The 23,463-nt window shown below is 35.5% G+C and overlaps 1 protein-coding gene across 2 annotated transcripts in view; it reads right to left on the bottom strand.

Annotated features, from left to right (window-relative positions):
* AGGF1 (angiogenic factor with G-patch and FHA domains 1) overlaps positions 1-23,463 on the bottom strand; it is a 25,779-nt gene extending 2,316 nt beyond the window's left edge. The window contains exons 1-13 of one of the 2 annotated variants that reach the window (XM_062599746.1): positions 23,248-23,463; positions 22,437-22,539; positions 21,255-21,457; positions 19,720-19,866; positions 18,170-18,358; positions 7,978-8,332; positions 6,273-6,384; positions 4,975-5,026; positions 3,790-3,891; positions 3,275-3,440; positions 2,944-3,026; positions 1,890-2,017; positions 900-999 (exon numbers count right to left, since the gene is read on the bottom strand). In XM_062599746.1, the coding sequence (XP_062455730.1) occupies positions 900-999; positions 1,890-2,017; positions 2,944-3,026; positions 3,275-3,440; positions 3,790-3,891; positions 4,975-5,026; positions 6,273-6,384; positions 7,978-8,332; positions 18,170-18,358; positions 19,720-19,866; positions 21,255-21,457; positions 22,437-22,539; positions 23,248-23,418 (1,911 nt within the window). In that variant the 5' untranslated portion in view covers positions 23,419-23,463. Of the gene's footprint in view, positions 1-899; positions 1,000-1,889; positions 2,018-2,943; positions 3,027-3,274; positions 3,441-3,789; positions 3,892-4,974; positions 5,027-6,272; positions 6,385-7,977; positions 8,333-13,659; positions 13,730-18,169; positions 18,359-19,719; positions 19,867-21,254; positions 21,458-22,436; positions 22,540-23,247 lie in introns of both variants that reach the window. The other variant, XM_062599747.1, reaches the window with a different exon arrangement.

The following is a 23,463-nucleotide window of genomic DNA, read 5'->3' as shown; positions in this document are numbered from 1 at the left end:
TCCCAGTACAAAAGAGACATGAAGACACTGGAGAGAGTCCAGCGTAGGGCTACGAAGATGATCAGAGGGCTGGAGCATCTGCCCTTGGAGGAACAGCTGCGAGAGCTGGGCCTCTTCAGCCTGGGGAAGAGAAGACTGAGGGGGGATCTTATCAATGTGTGTAAGTATCCAAAGGGAGGGTGTCAGGGGGACAGAGAAACTCTTTTCCGTTGTCCCATGTGACAGGACAAGAGGCAATGGGCAGAAACTGAAGCACAGGAAGCTCCGCCTGAATGTGAGGGGGAATTTCTTCCCTGTGACAGTGATGGAACACTGGCACAGGTTGCCCAGAGAGGCTGTGGAGTCTCCTTCTCTGGAGATGTTCAAGGCCCGCCTGGATGAAACCCTGTATAACATGCCTAGGTGACCCTGCTGAGCAGGGGGTTTGGACTAGATGATCTCCAGAGGTCCCTTCCAACCTTACTGATTCTATGATTCCATGATAGTCAGCTTTTCTCTCTCATTGCTTGTCAGATAGTTTGACTTCTGTACTACATCCCTCTCTGGAAGTGTTTTACTATAGCCCATCTTAAAATGAATTCATATCACAATTCCAGTCTTCCCCCAGAATTTGTATTCAAACATGAGATTATTCACATAGCTAGAAGCCATTTGTCTTCCCTTGCTTGGTTTTGCAACAAACAAACATTACTGTCATTTTCCACTGGATTGATGTAATCATTGGAAATGTTCACAAAATTTGATTGAAATTAAGAATGAATTGAGAAAATCCTACTGAGATTATTCCTTACTACCAATGACTTTGAAGTGTTTTAAGTGAATCATGGCTTACAACTGGGTATTATTCATTGCAAGTGCACTTCATTTTTTGTGTTCTAAGCAAAAAACAGTAGACCTACCGGATCCTTCATACCGCCACCATCCTTGCCCAGGCCTTCCCCTTTCTTCCATCCCATCTTCTCCAACATTTTATGTCCTTTGTTGTCATTGCTGATTTCACTTTAAAGAAAGTTTAAGTTAACTGATAAGCAAGAGTTAAATGCAAAGCATATACTGTTTTCAAATATTAAAGGGCAGAAATGCACATTTATCCACTATGCTAGAAATCAGGAACCAACTACTACACCACTGTTCCTACTTTCATCAAGAACTATCCAGAAGACCATAGTGTTGTTGCAAGTTCTCCCAGGCATATCTTCAGTACTTCGGTCTACTATTCCAAGGCTTTTCCTGATTGCTTAACACCTCCCCCCACCACCAAACTACCTAGTTACTTTAGGAATTACAGAATACAATGGGGCTGGGTGGGAATCAACTGCATTAGTGAAAAGGCAGTAAGTACCTCACCACCAAATCATCCTAATCTTCATATTTCATTGCCCCAAACTTCCTTTTACTAACTTACAAATTAGTTAGATCTGCAAGTCTATGTTCCTTTAAAAAGTATGGATGCAAAGCAATAATTAAATGGAAGATTGAAGTAAGTTTCCAGTAAGAAGTGTGTAAATTCAAGCCTTATGATAGGCTGAATATTGAAAATGAAAAACTATTCAGGTGAAGAGTTTACATGTATAGTGTTACTGGCATTGGAGACAAAAACAGAAACAGAGATTGTTGCAGATGTCAGAGGGCATCCAATAAGTTGCCTGAATTTTGAGTTAATAAAAAAGTCGCCTTAAGCACCCCTAATGTCATGTTAGAAGTTCTATATGGAAGGTGAGGAGTTAGTAAGCTGTTATTCTTGCTTTACATTTCAGATACTATCTTCCAGCTTTACTAACTCATTACACTCATGTAATTCACAATGTAACAAACTATCCATTAATACTTACTGTGCACCATTTAAAAAGATTTACCATTGAAGGATACAAGATCTTTTACAAACTCACATATGGACAGAAGCTGGACTATCATCTCTCTGGAAAGTTCCTTCACTTCCAATAGTCTCTCTGCGTTTTCCTGCTCTGTCTTTGTATTTTGGATTCTTCACTGCTTTGTTGTCTTCATACTCTGTGTTCTTTATAAACAGAAAATATTCCTTCAGGGCAAAGATGGCTGGCTTTAAGGTCCTTTTTGTGGTAACTTGATTCCTTCTTCCCCCATAAGTGAAGCAGCTTCATCCTATTTTATTTACTCTAAATCTTGTAACATAGTACTATGGTGTTCTCATTCAGTAGTTTGTTATAGCCATCATCACATATTAACGCAGTATTTCCAAATTCATCAATTTCATAGAGACTATATATTAATGGATTATCTTGAATCTTTTCTTTGCATGAAGAATCAATCTCCTCATATTAAGCACAAAATCATATTGACAAGACTTTCTTTAACATATAGCCTGTGTCTCAGCACCTATTTCTTTGGAATAAGTGACAGAACTAATGCACTTGCATGCATTTTGTATCAGTGTGATTTCAGTAGCTGAAGAATGAGAAAAATGATTTTTCTTCATGAAAAAAATCATTAGAATCGCTAGATGCAACTCTAGTTAAAATCATGTCTAAAACACAAGTAATTCACATACTTATACACTATATTGCCTGTACATTGATGTCGGCATTCTTTTATGACAAAAAGAAAACCCCTCTTTTTTCCATCATTTTTTCTCTTTCCAAATAAAGTTTGCACTAAATTGCAGTGCATTTTAATTGCAGAAAGAAAAATACAATATCTAAATAAATATTAACTGCAAAAGGATGAGAATCTTGTATACATTGAAACAGATGATCTTTTCCTAAAATTTTAATCTATCTTCCATGTCCTGTTATCACCATCTCTCTCTTTAGATGTTTATAAATATTGACCAGTTTAGTTAGTATACAAGAGACAAGTGTGCATTAAACCACCAAGCGCAAGCTTTTAGAAAAATGTGCTAATTCACTGAAGCCCATGGCTTAAAACAGAAATCAAACATGTAATCAACATTCACTGTAAACTCACCTGTAAACCATATTTTACCCGTATTTGTTTTAATGCTTTTCTTCTGACTAACTCTCTCTCTTCTTTGCTAAGTGCTGGGCAGACTAAAAGGAAGAACACAAGACTGAATTAAACAATAATGTAACAATATTTTTAAACATTAAGATGGACAGAAATTTTGTTCTAACATTAATACACATACACAGATACCAAAAGAAAATGCATTATCATACATTGCAGATCTATTCCCAGTTGACAAGAAAATTGCAAGATTAAAACCATCTGAAGTAATTATTATGTCAATAAAGTAAAGAAATATTGTCAAAATATATCCAGTGATAACATGACTAACCAGATGATTCCTTTTTCGTATCCAGGCGAAGATGTGCTCTGACTTGGCCTGGCTCACAACCATCACAAGTATCGCTGCCAGGATGTATATGAAAAGAAAGTACCGTATCACCAATCTTCACTTCATCTCCATGCTCCAAGATGTAGGGATCACATTTTGTTTTGGGCTACAGCAAAAGAAAGTTTTGGCAGCCTTGTTGATTGGTTATTAACAAAGGGCAAGAACTGTAATACATGAATACTGCTAATACTTCAGTGATTCAGTTCGGCCTAATGAATCCAGGCAAAATCTTCAATTGGACATTTTAATCTAGCTACTGTAATTGGAATGGATTTTTCCTAATTTATAATGTAAAAAGCAAAGCGTTACAATTGGTCTTCTAAAACCAGAAGGAACTGAAGAAACAATTAATGTATGACAGAAACCTGTTGTTAGTGATGTATGATATTTAGAATGACCATGACTGTACTTCTCTTCAACATACATAAGCAGTATAACACCTTACAAGTACTCACCTGGAGAATCTGATTTCCATTAACAACCGTTCCATTCTGACTCCCTTGATCCACAAGAACATAATTTTGCAAATCGTGGTCAAAATATACTTCTGCATGGAACTGAAATAAAAGAATTTAATGAAATGTTTTCATTAAGTAAATATTTCACAGTTTTCACACTATTTTAAAGTAGTATTTCAGAGGGTATTTCGGGAACCTTTGAACAGAGCGGTTCTGGTACTGTGTGTCCACAGCCACATCATGCCATGCTTTATGACCTCAGCCACTTGACATGTAAATGAATGGGCTACAACAACATGAGCTAAAATATTTTATTAATAGCATAACTATTGTGAATATTAGTTAATTTTATTAAAAGGGATTCAATACTAAAAATGTACACCCTTTCAGTATGATACCTGTATTTTACTTTAAGAATTGCAAGAGGAAGAAATAAAGAATTTTAGCAGCGTTCTAACTTTTTCTTGTCCTTGTGGCATACATTCAAAAGATACATGAAGAACTGCACTTTTTTTTAAACCTGATCTAATTCTACAGCTTCACATGTTACACGAGCCTTCATAGCTGAAGCAAATGTACCAAGATGTGTACCTTAACACCTAGGACACAACAGTTCTGTCTATCAGCTGGTGTTCCTTTTATTGCCTTTCTGACATTAAGACTAACAATGTAATTAAAATGTTTTTGCACTAAGCACAGATAGAGTGGAGAAGACAGCACTCCATGCCAAACCACTTCGTATAACACACACATTACCTGTAAACTGACAAAAACATTACCTGTAAAAATGGCCAATAAGCAAAACAAAATATTAATTTCTGTAGCCCATTAAGGCTCCCACTAAAAGACAAGAGTCTAAAAACAATGACAGTTTTTAAGTAGACAAACAAAAATTCTTTTTGCTATAGTGGAGAAAAAATAGCTAGAAAAAAAAGTCTAGCTTTCCTAGGTTTTGAATTCAATAAGTTTAATCTTAAAGCAAGTGTGACACTGAAGTCACACTGCTGTTTGCATCAAGTTCCCAATCAGCAAAACGCTGCATGCTTTTCTACCTTCACAGAAATAAATGGAATCACATCTCACTCTAGAACTTCTCTTAAAAAAATTAACATAAGATTTGATAAAATTTAAAGCTTCATTCATATATTCATCCCCGTTCTATCAGACAAAAACAAGAGTTACCTTACTGACTCCAACTTCAGGAATCTGAAGTGTATGTCCAACATCTTTTTCTCTAGAAAGGCAAGTCAACACATAAATCATGACACAGCAGGAATATTTCTTATAAAGGCTTACAAAAGATGTTTCCCTTTGAGCTATCAAAGAGCTTTACAGATGTAAAGGTATTGTCTTGCAACATACGATGTACAGAGTTGCTTCACATGCCCTCATCCATCTACAAACTAAACAGCTGGGAATGTACACATGATAAAGCTGTACCTTTAGAAGTTTATCCAGAAATCTGGTATTTCTACCTGAAATTTTAATCTCCTACAAGTCTTGTAAATAACAGCCTGTGGACTCTGCATCATTCATGCTTTTCAGTGCATCTTGACATCAGTCTTTGAGGATAGAATTCAATTCTTAGTAGCATTAGGCAGGTAACACAAGCAATGGAAGACTAATCTGTATATATTTATCTGTCAAAACTACTGCAGTGGGAGGGAGAGGAAGGAATTAGTGTCTTCATTTCTCATATTAGTTAATAAATAAATAGTGCAGTTATTAAAAGATCTATATGCAAATTGCAAGCATTGTCCTTTTTTAAACTTCCAAAAAACGGTCCTAGGAAGCTCCAGTTGTAAGAGCAAATCAAAAGACATTTACCAGCACCAAACAAAAATAGTTGAAAAAAGGTGACGCTTTCAGTAAACACTGAGGAAGCCTCCATTACTAAATGCACTACTAAATTCAGCAGTTCTTTAATACTCACAAATAAATTTTTTTTTTTAATATTAAAACAAAAAGAATGCATACAGTTTACCACAAGACTAAACTTACTTTTTCAGGGTGATGAATTGACCTTATTGCAAAGCTGGACTCATCGCACATTCAAATTCCAAAGACACCTACTACACTTCCTTGAGATCCCAAATTTCTGAAATGTATTCTTACTTTTCTGAAAAATTCACTCTGTGGCCTAGAAATTATTCATCATCTAAGAAACAATGGTTTTCAAAAACTGACTTGAAACTACACTGCCATTAAGCCTTAGATAAATGATCAATTTCTCGTTACCTAACTAATTTCCATGGCTTGCTGAGCTACGTTAACTGCATATGCATGTGCTGTTAGGATAGCAGACATGATCTTATGTGACTTGACTTAAATCTTAGTGTGCGTTAATCACAGTACCCCAAAGGTGCTGCAGTATAGAACAAACGTGAACAGTAGGGATGAATAACACTGACTAGCTTATACAGCTTTCAAAGCCAGGGATAACTTGAGATATATATACAACAAATTCCACTCAATTTTACCTTCCAATTGTAGCAGGTTTCACAGCTGTGATAATATAAAGTGATCCAATTTGCAGTACTGGTGATCTTATTACAATTACTCTGATACAAGGAGGCCAAATCTTTTCTTCATCTAGAGTAACAAACAAAAATAAAAATCATTGCTACCAACAAATCGTAATTTTACTCCTATAGTCCATAAGTTTCAAACAACTGGTACACATTTGGCCATAAAACTTAAATCACAATTTGTCAAAATAATCTCATAAAAATCTTTCAAAAAAGGAAATTAAGCACATCTGAGAGAAAACTTTGATGTAACTACTGTTTAAAGGTCTTCTGCTTCCATACTAAATTATCACTCAGAAAGGTTTTCCTAGTTCTGATTTACATGTACAAACATGTATATTTACAGCAATGAAATATAAATAAATTCACAGAATTAACTAATACACTATACATTTATGGCCCATTAGTTATAACTGATTAGAGATACTGCCTGGTTCAACACAATTTTACTCTGAGTACTGAGAACACCTTTTTATTCATCAAATCATAATCCCAATGCATATAAACCTTTATACCTCATTTCTATGGCAGATGTTGCATTTTTACTAAGTTTTATTAGCACCGAGCACCAACAGAGATAAGGATAACAGATGAGATTACAAATGCACTTGCTCTTTGCCTCAGTATACATTAATTACATTTTAACAGCTATATGAATTTTGTTCGTGGATTTATATTTGTAGAAACAGCCTCCAATAAGCTGACATATGAACAGATGGGGTAAGTTGGGAAGACACCAGCTCACAAAGTATTAGGAGGAGAGAAACTGTTTCCAGTTTCTATTACTCTGGCATTGTTGCAGAGTTGATAATTAGAAAAATAGCAAAGGAAGAAAATTAATCTAAAAGTCTGAGTATAGCAAGCACACTTTGAATGGTATTAATCACTCAATCTGAGTAGACAAGTGAGTGAAGCAATAAAAGGAAGAGAAAGAAACTGCAACTGTTAACTGTGACCAGGAAAAAGACTGCAGCAAAAACTCCCATAGGTTGTATTTCATTCTGTGACCTGGATTATCCTTTGCATATTCAATGGCCCTTTTCCACTGGTTAATCTCTTTGTGAGACTATTCAGTTTTTGAGGAGATCTTGAAGACCTAAGATAACACTTTCTTTGATCCAAGAAAAGCATATGTTTTCCTTTCTATACTCACTTCTTACACAATACTGCTGAAATACATAGAAAGTAAGATTTGGGGTAGTACAGAGTATTCATTTTTTCATCACAGTGAATTTCACTTTTATACTGAATTCTACATGATGTTTATCAAAAGCACTAGAAATACTACATATATTAATTGAAGAGTTAATCCACAGAATTACCATGAGGACTGTACTAAATCTCTATTTTAGCAATACACTTTCACTTTTCCTGATACTGATCTGAACAAACCCCATTCTATCACCTAGTTTCTATGTAAGTATGTGTTGCACATTACACATGTAACAGCTTTGAAACAAGTATTACCGCTTAGTTCTGACCACAGCAAAAGGGGAGAGAATGAGAGTAAACATTAGTAATATATACACCTCAGTGCTTAATGCAAAATATCTGGAGCCGGACACTTATTTTACTGTTAAATATCCAAATTATTTTCTTGTTAATGAGTTCCTGAAAAAATACATTAATATTGTACATAAAAAACACAGTAATTCACCTTCATTTTCTGAGGTTTCTGAATCAGCAGTTTCTTCACTTGTTACTTCCTCCTCACTGCTATACGCTTCGCACTCAGAATCCATAATTTCACCTTCTTCTGGCTCACTTTCTGTATCTATGGTTTTACTGTCATCTGTGTATGCTGCAGTATCTGGTGTACTTTTCCTTGAATGTGAATTTATATTGTCTGTAGAAACTGCTTCTTTGGCTGTTAAACTGTTTCGTATGTTTATGTCCATTTTAGTCTTCTTTCTCACATTTGGAGATTCTTCTTCTTCAGTAGAACTTACTTGCTCAGTAGTGGAAAAGCAATTCAAATTGTTAGCAGATTTTTGCTCTTCTGTGTCCAAATCCTGGAGAAGATTTACAGAAGTGAAGCTTGAGGAATGCTACCTTCTTTACAGATTGAGTTATTCTAAACTCTATTACTAGCCTGAAATTAAAAGTTTCACTAGCAATTATTTTCACTAGGAACAGTTAGGAAATGACTTCAAAATTCAAAAAGGTTTAGTGCATGCAGACAATGGACACATTTCGGTAGAAATGTTTTCCACATCCTATTAGACATTACTAAGACCTTGTATTTGGGAAAGTGCAACTGTACTCCTCTTCTAACCTTTATTTATTCCTATTTTCTCACACAAAACTTCAAGATCCTTGTCCTTGCTTTCAAATTTGCAAAACACCATTTTGAATATTTTCCAGTTTTGCTTTTATGACTTCCACTTTTGTCCCTCTCTTACTTAATTCTTGCAACTAATTTTAAACATCTCCAGTTGATCTTTATCATATCTTCCTCCTGCTTCTGTCTGCTCATTTTTTCCACAGTGAGCCAAAACACTCAGAATGCCCACCAATGCTTGTCTAACGACCTACTCTTCCTCTCTTCAAAACTGTAACTTTGGCAAAGACATTCATTGAGATATTTTGTTCACTGTAACACTACAGATTGGTTTATTGTAGGTTCTTCCATCACACTACAGATTGGTTTATTGTAGGTTCTTCCATCACTACTTGATTGCATGAGCAGGAATGAGGGTAGGGGGATGGGGGGGGGGAAGAAAAAAAGCACACAACACACCATTCCTTGAACTGAAAAATTTGATAAAGACTTAAATTTTGACAGACTTTGGGAATGTAGTTCTCAGTTGACTAACCCTGACAATCATCTTAAAAAAAGAAAAAAAAAGAAATGACTTTAAAAGTTAAATAAAAATCCTCAGATTTTATTATTTTCCATCTTGAATTCAGAATGAACACATTCAATTGTCCTGAATTGTAGATAAATAATAATCAGCAGATAAATCAGAAGGTATCCCTGAGTGTAGAACATCTGACAATTTAAGATACATGAATTAATGCAAATATCAATTCTGCAGAAAATCTTAAATCATTCTCGTTTTACCAATATAAAAGGTGAATTTGATCAAAACTGTAAAAGCTCATCAGTGGCACAGCTTTAAGTCAAATACAAATTCCTCTCAGTTAGTAGTCAGAATACTGGATGGCACCATACAGTGTGCTTTTGAAACATTTTGAATAGGACAGTAGATTCTCTTCAGTAATCGGCAAATATTGAAAGGCCTCATGCAGCTTTAACTGAAGAACTATCAAACTGTGTCACTCAGGTATAGGGTTCCTCTACGATCAGTAGCTCTCCTCTATGAATACTACAAGTATTGTAACTACTAATAGATAGATACATAAGGCTACTGTCGAGGTTTAAGTGATGTAGTAACCTGGCCAAAAGGAAGACTGCACAGGTCATTTCTGTCAGATAAATAATATCCCACTAGAAGCCTTTCTGACAAACCGGATTATAGCTTTTACCAGTGATCTTTTCCAGTGTACTTCTCTTTGTCTGTAACTGTTATTTGGTAGTCATACCGAGCTGCCCTACAGTCCTGGATGTATTTCCCTCTGTAATACTGCAAGCTACAGAAATGTTATTAATCCAGTCTGGAGCCAGAGGATCCAAGTGGTCTGCTCAAATCACATGATTGTGGCAAAGCTGCAAGTGACTGACGCACTGACATCCAAGTGTAACACTCCAGCCACTCAGCTCTTTTTCCACAGTGGAGCAGGTGATATGATTTTTTTTTTTTTGGAGGGGGCAGGGGGCATGACACACTTTGGGTATTTTAAGTTACAAAATAAAATTGGGTCAATTGTTACAAAGCCTGGCTATTAAAAGATAGGCAATACTCTTTGTTCTGGGATGAAAGCAGCAATTTTAAAGTGTTCTTGTAAATGGATCAAAGACTATACATTATTCTGCCAATACGACCATTAAACCTGTTCTCACAGTTTCTGGATTTTAAGATAATCAACTCTTAAGAAAGCAAATAAGCTAAATATTCCTGTTATTTAAGTGTCGATATAAAGGTAATCTTCACATTCCCTATCTTCTGAAGAAACTGTATCCTTATACACCTTAAGCAAATAAGTCCAAATGACTCAGTATGTAAGTATAAAAAAAGCAAGTCAGCATGAGATGTAACAATTATTTGCCCATTTAATTAGAGCATGAAAAATTTACTGAAGTTATAAGAGTAAGCCTAGACAGTTGTATTTATACCAGTATGAACAATATCAGAATTATTACACTATTTCTCCTACTGAGATCAACTAGAACAAGCTTAGGACAGTATTGTCCACTGAAATTAAGTGAAACACACATAATGAATTAATTAGCTGAACAGCTGCACAATACAGCTCGTGTTTAAACATTAGAATCAGCAGGATGCAAATTCCTCAAAGCCATCAGCTTAGCCTTGATGCCAAAGTATCAATATGCTTTGTTCCATGGAAATCAAGAATGGAAGCTTGTTTCTGGTAAGGGTTTACAACAAGAGACTCATTTGCAAGTCCAGGATCTCAAAAACAAAGTTGTTTTGGGTACTTTTAGGTATGCTCCTGAAGTGTTCTAGATACAACAAATATGTTCAGAAATCCTTGTATAAGATTGAGGATTTTTAATGTTATTTTCCCAAAGAATATGGATTTTGCGCCTTTTATACTTTCACAGACCTTTATTAAAAATACCTACCTTGATGCTCTCCAAGTATTAAGCTTGGGGATGCTAAATGTATTCTCAAAGCATTTGAGGGTATCTTTACTTGTGCTGAGGAAGCCCTTTTCATTATATACAGCTTGTAGTACTAGTGCAGAATTTATGTAGCATGCATATGAGTCTAACTAAGGAAAAAGCAGCTAATAACTTCTCTCTGTACTGCCGCTGTTTAGAAAAAGGAAGCAGCAGTAAACAAAGTATGCAGTAAATATAACACTGAATGATCTAAGAAAAAAGAGCAATAGACCCCTGTGTGAGGATATTTAACTCTTCTTCCCAAGCTCATGACACATCATGAAAACTATGCAAGTACATGCTCGTTTACAAACATGTTCTTACACCATAATACTAGATACATACTTTTCTTTGTATGCTGTTTTGCCTAACATATCTAAACAGATAGGCCACCCTAATAGCCTTATATTGGGCAGAGACTGCCTCTGCTTCATTCAGCTTTGAATTACTTTGTTTCTATTTAGTATCACCACACAACCTCCAGCTTTTCACTAACAAAGCATGAGTAAAGTTGAGAGGTGAGATGAATTATTATTCCACAATAAACTATTTCTTCATTGCAGGATGGCGTTAATAGTCCTACATTCCTGGTAAAGACACAGCCAAAGATGCAAGTGAAATATGGGGAGCAATCACCCCATTCACCGTAACAGGCTGCGGGCCACATGGCTGCAGCATAGTTTGGCATAAAAAGCCATGGGGTCCTAGCTGACAAGTTGAACACGGGCCAGCAACATCCCCCCCAACTCCTGGAAAGGTGGCCAACAGCATCCTGGGTCATATTTAGGAGAGCGTTGCCAGCAGGTTGAGGAAGATGCTCTTTCCTTCTACTCAGTACTAGTGAGACGTATCTGGAGCGCGACATCCAGTTATTCCAGAAACACACGGACTTACTGGCGTGAGTCCAGCGGAGGGCCATAACAATGATTAAGAGGCTGGATCATTTCTCATATGAGAAGGAGAGGTTGAGAGCGCCAAGATTGTTTAGCTTGGAGAAGAGAAGGCTCTTGTGGGGTGGTATTTAGGGTCTTACATAAAGTATAAGTATATACAGTGTCTTACGAGTATGTTTAAATATCCGAGGGGAGGGTGTAAAGAGGATGGGACCAGGTTCTTCTCAGCAGTGCACAGTGACAGGATGAGAGGCAATGAGCACAAACTGAAACACAGAAAATTCCACTTGAACTTAAGAAAACACTTCTTTACTGTGAGGATGGTTGAACTTTACAAGAGGATGCCCAGAAAGGCTGTGGAGTCTCTATCCTCGGAGATGCTCAAAACCAGACTGGACAATGCCCTGACTAGCTTGCTCTAGTCAACTCTGCTTTGAGCAAGGGGGCTGGCTGAGATGGTTCAACAGAGGTTCCTTCCAACCTCAATTATTTTATGATTCTGTGAAAAGGTTCATGACCAGCATGTCATTTTTATGTATCCCACAGAGTGGGAATCTTAAGAATTACAAATCATTGTCATATGACAGGAATTTACAGTTTTGCTTTATAAAGAACAGGTCACGAAGTACTCAAAGACTTCCTGAAGTGCAGACTGGCCTACTTACAATATATACACATGAATAATCATAATAACTGAAGTGTTTAAAAAAATGCTTAAACTACTTTGAATTTTTGTTATCTTGCTTTTCTGTGACAGAGCAAAACCAAATATTTTCTCCTTCAGAACACTTTCATATTTTTCTGTATTATGCCTGATCTACACGTATTTTCATGCAACTCTTCAGCATGTCTACATATTAGAACTTTAAAATTATTATTAAAGTAATTGGCTCAGCTCCAGCAAATGCATTGATTCAACTATATTGTTACCTAGCTCAAATGAATTTACACAAAATCTCTATATAAGCAACTCTATATATTCAGAGATATCAAGTCTGTTGCTTCTTGGTTTTGCTGGAAGTTTAGCAGATGATTTAACTGAATATAACACAGTTATTTAAATATTCTCACTGAAAGGGCCAAATGTTAGATCTTCTTACACTAAGTTTCTCCATTTGAAAAATTAATCTGAAACTAAGTATTTTACTAAAAAAATAAATTCTAAGAGTTTCAAATGGGTCCTTCACTTGTTTAACAACACTATTTTACAAGCACTCCAGTTACTGTCTTCTAGCCTACACAATACTGGAATTTGCAATGCCAAAAAAAAAAAAAAAAAAAAGATTAAGAGCTATAACAGAGTAAAACTCCTCTTCCCATATCATAAAGTAATTTTAATCAACTGGTAGGCAGTACTGAAATACAGCAAGCACAAATTTGCCTCATTTAAAGAAAATGTGAAGTGATTAGCCAAGACACTTGATATTACTACAGTGAGCTAAGTATCTTTTCCCAAATATTACAGAGTGCCATCAAAGTTTTCTTCAGATGTTTTACTCATACAGTATTTCAAATATATCTGAAACTACTTCTCAGATGAACTGATTTCAACCAAAAACCAGCAAAATGTTTAGTAATTCTTCTATGTAGGTAAGTATCTAAACATGAACTACCAGGTACTTCTTTTTCTTTTTTAATAAATATATCAAGGTTAAAGGTAAACATCCACAGACTAATGTGTTTGGTGTCTCAACTCTACCTTCACCAGAAGCTGCCAATCCAAAAGAAGAAATCTTCAGATTAGCCATGGTTTCTGTCAACTGACGTACCTAAAGATGGGATGAATATCAGCAAAAAGTGAACTACACGATTAAAAATAATAATTAAAAAAAAATCACTGCTTCAAGAGTTCCATGGGGAATAGTACTACAAAAGCCTAGTGTCTCTTAGAGAAGTACCTAGGATGCATCTACAATGAAAAAGATGACAGCAGAAGTGAATTTCCAGTAGCACATTAGAATAAAATTTATTAGACAATATTTTAAAAATAAATTGTTCACATCGACTTGTAAAGATCACTTATAATAAAGTCACTGATGCAGCCAGTAGGCTTCGACATAACAAATTTGTTATATTTCTAATAGTTACATTTATCAGTTTTGCTATTTATTTCTGAAAGTCCCAATCATGCAATTAGAGCTAAATAATCATCACCCTTGCACTCAGACTTTTCTTTAACTTGCATGAAAACCCTGAATCTAGTTATTAGCCCATAGATCGTACTATTATTTATGCCATGTTATGTAAACACTTTTAAAAAAGTCCCTTTCCATCGCTTTTTTCCCTTACCTTTTCCAGGTTAACATTTTAAAGGTTTTTCCTCTAGCAGCAGATAGTTGTTATAATTCTCTTCAAAAAATTTTGAAATATCACTACAAAAAGAAATTGGAACGAAACTAAAAATTCTAAAGCATCCAGTTGATCTCCCTTAAGTGAGTTGAATGTAGGCTATCTAATTTTACATCCTGTCAAATACAAACTGATTCTTTATTTAAGCAAGCATGTGAGCAGCACGCTTAGTTTCGTAATTCAAAATAAAACTATTTGTAATACAAAATATTGGTGATCGAAAATACTCCATCTTTAAGGAAAGCTTTCTTATAAGTCAGGAAAATTCTTTAGGAGATACTAAATGTGATTTCGCCTCCATTCTTTTTTACAGTTAAAAGTACATTCACTCTGTCAGAAGCTCACTAGTTCTTGTTTCGCAATTCAACCTGTTAAAAATACAATACTACTGCAACAGAATTCATTTTTCTTTTTCGATTCTCAGATTCACATTGCCTGACTTATTCCTGGGGAAAATATTTGCTATTTCTGCAGCATTAAGTATGCCAACATGCTATTAAAGGAAATCGTATACGTAGAATAGCTAAGCACATGAAATTCTTCACGATGGCTGCAAACTAAATTAAAAACAAACAAACAAACAACAAAAGAACAGCTGACCAGAAACAGAAGATTAACAGAGACTGGTCCACAATTATCTTTTTTAGATCAAAAACAGTGATTAACTTTGGTTTCAATATACAGATTTTTGGCAGAAACTGGACAGATACCAGAATCGTGTATGTTTATGTATTTTCTGTAAAAAAAAAAAAAAAAAAAAAAAGAAAAAAAAACCCACTCAGCTGCTAACTTTCCTTATTTTCTGTATTTGACATCTCTTGAATAACTCTGAACACGTATTAATACTTGTTTACTTGTAATATTGTAATCCCTTAGTTGAAAGAAAACCTGTTTAACAAATGTTCATGTACTTGAAGTTCTATATCTAAGTCTTTCTCCGCTTAGGATACATACTCTTACAAACCTGCCAGTTTTCATCCAGGAATAATAAAGTTCAGGAGGGTTATGACATATTCCCAGAATTAGATTCTAGTACTGCTTTATTCACCTCTGTTGGCAATACACAGAAAAAAAAAATCCAACGCCATTCTTGATTTTACTTCCTTTTTTACAGCTAGTAAAGGGGGGTAGGAGTAAATTTACTTTGGTCAAGAAATTAACTAGTGTTTGGAGTCACTTTTCAGGTTAAAAGTGAGTTTTAAAATAAGTAACCCACCGGGAAAAACAATAATGAAATATTTAACTTTCAAAATAACTATAGGAACTTTAATGAAAAAAATCAATATTCAGAGATAGCTTACATATTAACTTTATAATATTTTTTTGTCAAACATGGAAGAGGGACCAAAAGGAAAAGAGAAAACAGCTGGGCGTAGGTATGTTTCAATATATAATACTTTGACCATAAAATACTATGAAGAAAGAACTTTCATTTTTATCTCTGAATACATTTAAGTGATAAAATAACCAGTATGAACTAATCAACACCTTTAACAATACCAGACAGAACTGGACAACAATATTGCCAAGAAATACCATACATCTATAAATTGCATTGTGTAGTTAAACTATTTTTCAGTTTTATAACTAAAAAATCCTTCACATCAAGGTACTATCTTAGCTTTTACTCTATTGTAACTTGTTTTTAAACAAATGCATTTCTTAATGATAACAACTCTGAAAATAATGTGCTTTCACCCAATTGCATGATGCAAACAAAAAGCTTTGTTTCTTTCTGAATCTAACACTACATCTACTGAAAAGTGCACTGACAAAAAGGCTTTCTATCCTTTTCAAGTTTTAAATTGGAGAGTAATTATTTTTCTTTTTTCTTCCCCCAAAACTGAAGGCGGCCTTGTTTCTTACTAAGACACCATCATTCATTTACTGTTTACAGATGCACAAGTCTGTGCCATAAGATTTATTTTGATTGTTTTTCCTGTGATCTTGCTGGTCAAACGAATTAATTCACAAATAAAGCAAAATACTCAATTCACCATCAATAAAACACATTGCAAGAAGTGGATGTTTACCTCCTACCTTGTGATAGTGCAAACTTCACATGAAAGACCTAATTTGCTAACAAAACCACTTGCATAAGAATGTTTTATTAATATAAAATGAGCTCAAGAAGGGTAGCTATTTGCAGTACCATCAGTCGCTATAAGTAGAAGGTGACAGGATTCCAGAAAGTACCCAGCGTTAATTGCTAGGTCAAAGCAACGCAACAGAGCTTCTCTAAATACGCTTTTAGATTTAGGTCAATATGTAACAGTTCATCACAGAACTAAATTTAAATGGCTTACTATTTGTACCATAAGACAAAGGCTTGTTCATACAACTTTTCCATTTTGTAGCCCAACAGAAAATGAATTAAATTCTGTACTTGCAATGCCTTTTTTTTTTTTTTTTTTTTTAGAGTGGCAGAAAAATTTAATACTTGCACACAGCAAGTATTACACTAGGTACAGAACGCAAACGCTGGTAAAACCCCCAGCTTCAGCCTCATTAGTTCCCTCGCACAAGTCTAAAGGATTGTTGTACTCAGTTGCTGCCGAGTATCCACCTCAAGCTTTCAAAAAGGAATGGACCACTTCAAGTGATCTCAGAGTAGAAATTCCCGTATCAGCTACGAACTGATTCACTATGGATTTAACGAACAATTATCTCTATCCACATAACTTTCCTTCACCAGTTCTTTATATAAAGTTTCCATTTTTAAAAAAATCTTTCAGGAGGCTTAACTCTCTAAATGAATTTTTTGGAACTCTGCACTGATGATGTGCAACTATTGGGTAAGAATACTTTTACACCAACATAATTATTTCAGATTTCAACCAGTTAGCTTGGCTAAGGCCTACACAGTGAAATCATGCGATAGTTAACCAAGTAGCTTTAGAAATGCAAGCTAAGGAACCCTGCAAACTAAAGAAGCCAACACATTCAATTAACTCTTGAGCAATAAAATAGATTTGCAGAAGAGCACCAGATGTATTTGATTCAACATTGATAACGTTCATCAAGAAAATACTTCTTGAATCTTAATAGGTGTGCAACAATAGAAATGTCAGTGCTTAGGAGTAAGTGACTTGAAAAATATTGCTCACTGATTATTTAATATATGGTATACTTTCTTAGCAATTAGAAGACAACAAACAGGAAGGTACTATATTTTTTGTAACTTATAATACAAGTTAACTACAATGGGCATTTTTTTGTTAAAATGTACTGTAAACTCACATTATGGACAACAAAATGTCTTAAAATATAAATAGAAAGGAATTAAAATTTCATACACATTTCATCAATCCCAAAGATGGAAAGATACAGTAAAACATCAATGGAATGAGCTTTGGAATACAGAGTCACAAAGAAGTTGTTAAAAAAAAAAAAAAAAAAAAACTTATTTTTTCTATTCAACAAACAAAAAAAATCACAACATTAAGGTAACACTGAGTTGCTGGCACAAAACCAGTTATATTTAAAACTTAAGTCCAGATGCTAGCATAATTCACCCCAATGTGCTTACACTGGAATGAATGATAATGAAACTAATAGCTAAAGTTCTATACGGGAATATTTTAATAAAATCATACTGAAAAAGTAACAGAATCCAAACCTAAAATAACTTTCCCATTGAATAATTAAGAACATTATTTTAACGATTTTGTGTTAGGATTTGATCTTAACTATCTTTCAGTAGTCTGTCATATATAGTTCAAAGACATTTGAATCTTTCAGAACATAACCATATATCCACTAAAAAAAAAAAATCCAAAGCCACAAGAACCCCAATAAAGCTTAATTTGCATCAGGAAAAAATAGGTTGTGCATTTCATATCTTTCAGTTCTACAGTTACCTTATACTCATTTGAGGCAATCCGCTCTGGATCTTTTCTCTTCTTTTTGCCTTTTTTATCCTTGACATGCTGAGTACCAGAAGCCTGATAAGACTGCAGATCCACTCGTGAATGAAACTGATATCGGCCACTTTCCACATCACAATAGTAATAAATTCCAGTTGCTGGATCATAATACAGTTGATTTTCCTTTAGAAGAAAATCAAAGCACAATACTATCATTATTTGATGAATACAATGCTAAATAAGTGAATTGTTTAATGAAGCACCCAGTTAACCACACATACTAAGTTTTAAAAAATAATTGAGGATTGAAAAAATAATCAAGGAAAAAATTGAGAATATTTCCTGTAATTCAGAACAAGCACTGAACAAGAAAACTTACTTTATTCTTTTAATTGTATTATAAGTTGAAATATTTATCTCCAGTCACACACACATTTACATACCTAACTACAGCCACAAATAATATAATCACTTTGATATCATTTTCAGGACTTAAAGTAACAAAAAAAATAAAAGTACAAAAATATCCTTCCAAGTAAAATAATTCCTCCTATTTTCTTAAGTCAACTAACGAGGCACACTTATAGCCGCAGATGGCTCCTGTGCAAATGAGGTCAACTGACATCAACTTTAAACCCCCAAACTTGTGGCTATTCAGAATAGACTGAGCATTTCCCTTTGAAACACCATGTAGTGGGAATAAAGACGAAGTAGTAATGCTTCAAAGTCCATGTGAAGTTGTTCTCAACTTTTAGTCTACCTGACTTCTTTTGGAAGCACTAGATATAATTGTTTTAAGCTGTATGTAGTACAGCAAACATACAAGTTTTGTTTTTCAGCAGAGTAGTTCCACTAGGTTTTATGACAGTGCATGTATATACACATATATCTCTAATTATCTGTATAAACATACACATATATCTCTATACTGATATATACACTTACATATAGTGTTCATAGGACAAAAAGAAAACAAATTTCAGCAATACGTTTTTCATAAGACAGCAATTAATCATTACAGAATATGGATCCACTATCTGACATCTTTATTTTTATACACGTATTTTCTTTCCTATAACAAGCAACTAGGTTGTAATAGCACTTGTCAGTCATTTCTTGTATTTTCTCTCAATATTTTTTTCACTGTGGAGAAGTCATTGACACAGGCTCAGCAATTTGTCTTGTTCAAAATTAGTCGTATCTTTTTAGCTCAAGCTCTTTATTTTGAGAACATTATATAGAAACTTTATTTTAAATAATATACCGCATAAAATTCAAAATCTTTTACAAGAACGCTAATTTAAAAATCTAGAAGACATCACAAAAAAAAAATGATGAAAGCTTACATTTATTTCTTAGCCTGATGTTTTTAATTCAACCTAAATAATTTACCAACTCTAATTAACAAGCTTTCATTATTTCATTAAGATACTCTTCGAAATATAAAATCAGCTTGGATCTTACTTCTCTTTTCATATCAATTTTTATTACTTTGACTTTCGCAATAGAGGAAAACTGCTACAGATTTTGACCAAGATATTTACCGAATTATAGTAGAATCCAGTGCTATGGTCGTAATACAATCCTGTGTTCTCATCGTAAATAAATCCAGTTTGTGAAACAGCAGCTTCTGCAGCAGCTCTCAAGCTCTCCGCCAATGAGCCCTCTGGCACTGAAGTACCATCTGTTTCCTAAGACCAAAAAGTAAGAAATTAAATTTTCTTCCACAAAGGACATACCAAAAGGTTTAAACCAACAAGTTTTTAGAATGTTCTATTTTAAAGAGAATAAATTAGTGCTCTATGGTTTTAGATTGTTTCAGGGAAATATTAGAAGGAAGGTTAACTCTAGCTGTCATTTGCTGAAAAACTCCCACTGATTTCAGTGGGACCAAGATGTCATCCTATGCCTTTCATTTTCAAAAGTAGTTCATGTCAAAACTAAATACAGTTTATTTCATTAAATTTCTAAAATAATTTTCCAGCTTCAGTTCTATTTTAGTTGCTGTAAGCTAAACTGCAAAAAAGCCAAGTAAGATGAACTAAGGAGAAAGCTGAATAGCAGAAAACCTTCTGCTTGTACCTTGCTCTTTTATATGAATGGAAGCAAACAAAACCATAAGAAAGTAAGATTCAGTACGGCCATATTAAGCATAAACTGTTAAAAGCACATCATGCTTTCACTGCTTCTAATATAATAGTATAATCTACGTTTTCTTAAGAACATGGAGAATGCTTATACATAACTAAGTTTTAATGCTATCTGTGATTCTGTGTCATTCTAAGCCATATAAAAATTCATCCACGTACTATATGAAAACTGTTTTTACCAACAGCTTAAAAGACTAACGAACACGTTATAAATCTGAGTATAGAAACCTGAATTAGAGGCAAGTTATTTATGCAACCTCACATGCAACTGTGGCTTCCGATAGAAAATTAATGGATTGAACGTAACTATTAATGTATTAAAATATCTACGTAATGCCCATTAACATTTATTCATACTTTAAAAGTATGCTTAACAGAAAGGAATCAAATTTTATTCCACACATATGAATGTCATTGTTTTAACCTCACTGCTGCTAAAATAACATAGTCAAAGATGGAGAGACTGAAGGAATGAAAATAAATAAGGGTTTGAGGTTTTTGGTGGGTTTTTTTGTTGGTTTGTTTTTTTGGGGGGAGTGAAGAGTGTCACAGCCTATCCAAGTTCTGCAGTCTTTAGCATGGACAGATGCTAATCATAGCCCTCTTACACCACACATCCTCATACAATTACTCTTTTCTACCTTTAAATAAAAGGCCAATGACAGTATTTGATATTGACAAAAATGTTCTTAAGTATATTTTCATTATTTGCACACATTTACAACTCTAGAACTGATTTTACCATCAGAACATGTTATAAAGAAAACTGATTTGTAAAGCACAAAGGAATATGCTTGTCTGCAAATATTAGCATGAAACAATCACAAAAAAATCGTTTCCACATAATGACATCAAAACCAAAAATAAAGTGAGAAATATTAATAAAGTAGTGATTTTAAAATTTGTAAAACCCCAAATAGTTCTATGACCTGTGAATTCTGGATGAAGTTTTCCTCCTTTCCACATTCAGCAGCTTCAGTGCTATCCACCTCTAAAGGAATATTACCAGCTGCCTGTGATTCTTCTGTCAAATTATGCTCAGTGCCTTCAGTCCCATGACTGTGCTGTCCTGATAGTTCAGATACACAATCTTGAGCGTCAGTGTTGTAATAATTTTCATAGTAGTAGTAATCTGCAGGAAAAAAAAAGTTGAAGTTAAATAAACTAGCAAAGCAGTATTTCACACAAGGCAATTTAAAGATCCTAAAACTTTATCTCAAAACGTATAGGTGTAAGCTGTCTAACCAAAAAATCAATTACTAGGTAGTGTCACCAATTTGTATTTATTTTACTCTCACTGAACAAATGAAGTCTTGCTTTAAACGGACTTCAAGAATTGGTAAAACACACATACACGTAACTCCTTTTTTCCTCCCCCCCGCTGAAGAACTTAAAAACTAATACTTACAGAACAGAATTCCAGTGCACTAGGACACTACACAAACAAGTAAAGAAACTGTTGCAGGGAATTGTCACATGAAAGTGTCACAATCCTGGAAAATTATAGCCTTTGAGTTACACAGAACAAGCAAAATAAACAAAAGAATGAATTGGAAGAGCAAACAAATTAAAACTATGAAAGTTTTAATTTATGGTCAAAGAGACCATGCATCAAAGAATGCTATCAGATTATTATGGCCCAATTCTGTTATGGTCCATGCTGGTTTATCATGTTTTCCACACACTTCTCAAATTTCTTTCAGAAGCCTAAGTTTCAGTTCAACACTGGCCAAATCAAAGCCAGTCAGTAAAATGCACAAATTTCATCTGCAAAAGTTAGTCTGAAAACACTTTTCCAGACTGTGCAGGATATCACATAAGCATAAACAGAGAAAGAGCAGAGGCTTCAAAGAAAAGACCTAAGCCTACACTATTGGTGGAACAAATACAACAGCCACTCACGTAACAGTGAGTACTTGATATGACAGAAGCTCTAGAACATACAGCTTGGGTGAACAGGAAATAGTTCGAAAGACTGTATAAGGTTACCGAGTTTGATGCAGCTAAGGATACTGAATTGAAATGTATTTTATATTAAAGAACAAAACCAAAAAATACACCAGTTAATGTCACTGTTCTAGACACCTATTCAAACAATTACCACTCTCTACCTGTTTGTGACCATGCAGCATAGTCATCTGTCTGTACTTCCACGCTAGATGTTTCTTTTTCCTTCTTCTTCCCATTATGGGCTTCCTTAGTGAGCTCTTCAACCTGAGAGAAAAAGAGCACGTTACAAACACAAAAGAAAGTTCTAGTGGTTTGTGTCAGTGAAAAATACTATTCTGTTTTATTTTCCACAATTCAGACAAGAGATAGTTGCATCATAGCTATTCCAGTTGATCTCTGTTTTGCAGGAGACAGTTTTCCACACAAATGTTTAACATAATAACAAACATAACTTCTACTTAAAAAAGTAAAGGCAATGACTTTAAAGGCAAATGCTTGGGAGAAAGCCTAACCCAAGTCATCTTTAAAGCAGCCAACTTGCAGAGCTGAACTTCATGCAGTAACCACTGTTACACAGTGGCAAACTGCGACATTCAAAGCACGTGGCAGCAGTTTTGACAAGACCAAAAAAGAATTAGACGACTTCCCTATTTCGCCACAAGCATCCGTGGGGCATGGGGCTTCCCCGTTTGCTTTACCTCTCCTCATTTCTCGAGCTACTTTCCTTCTGCTAACGGCACTCTTCCCGAGACACCAACCGCCTGGCTCTGAAAACGGCACCACGCTCCGCGCCACAGGCCCGGCCGGGCTGCTAGAGCCAAGCGGGAGGCACCGGGACAAGCCAGTCCCTGCCAGCCGCACTCGCGCAGCCGCCGGCGCAGGAGCGCGGCCCGCCCGGCGAGGGGACGCAGGGGACGGCGGAGGGGGCCCGGCCGGCCGGGGGCTCGCAGGGCGGCGGGAGCGGGGACCGACCTGTCTCCTCAGCGCCTCGCCGCCGTCCCGCGCCTCGCGGTAGAGGCGCTCGGTGCGGCGGAGCCGGCGCTGCGCCCGCTCCAGCTGCCCGCGGCAGGAGCCCAGCTCCGCCTCCAGCGCCGCCACCCGGTCGCGCAGGGCCCGCAGCTCCGCGCCGGGCGGGGAGGCCATGCCGGCCGCTCCTCAGCGCCCGCTCCCCAGCCGCCGCCCGGCGCA

The sequence above is a fragment of the Rhea pennata genome, chromosome Z (genome assembly GCF_028389875.1).
Source record: "Rhea pennata isolate bPtePen1 chromosome Z, bPtePen1.pri, whole genome shotgun sequence".
Taxonomy (NCBI): Eukaryota; Metazoa; Chordata; class Aves; order Rheiformes; family Rheidae; genus Rhea; species Rhea pennata.
The sequence above is the reverse complement of the archived record's forward strand: the minus strand, read 5'-3'. Positions and strand labels throughout refer to the sequence as shown.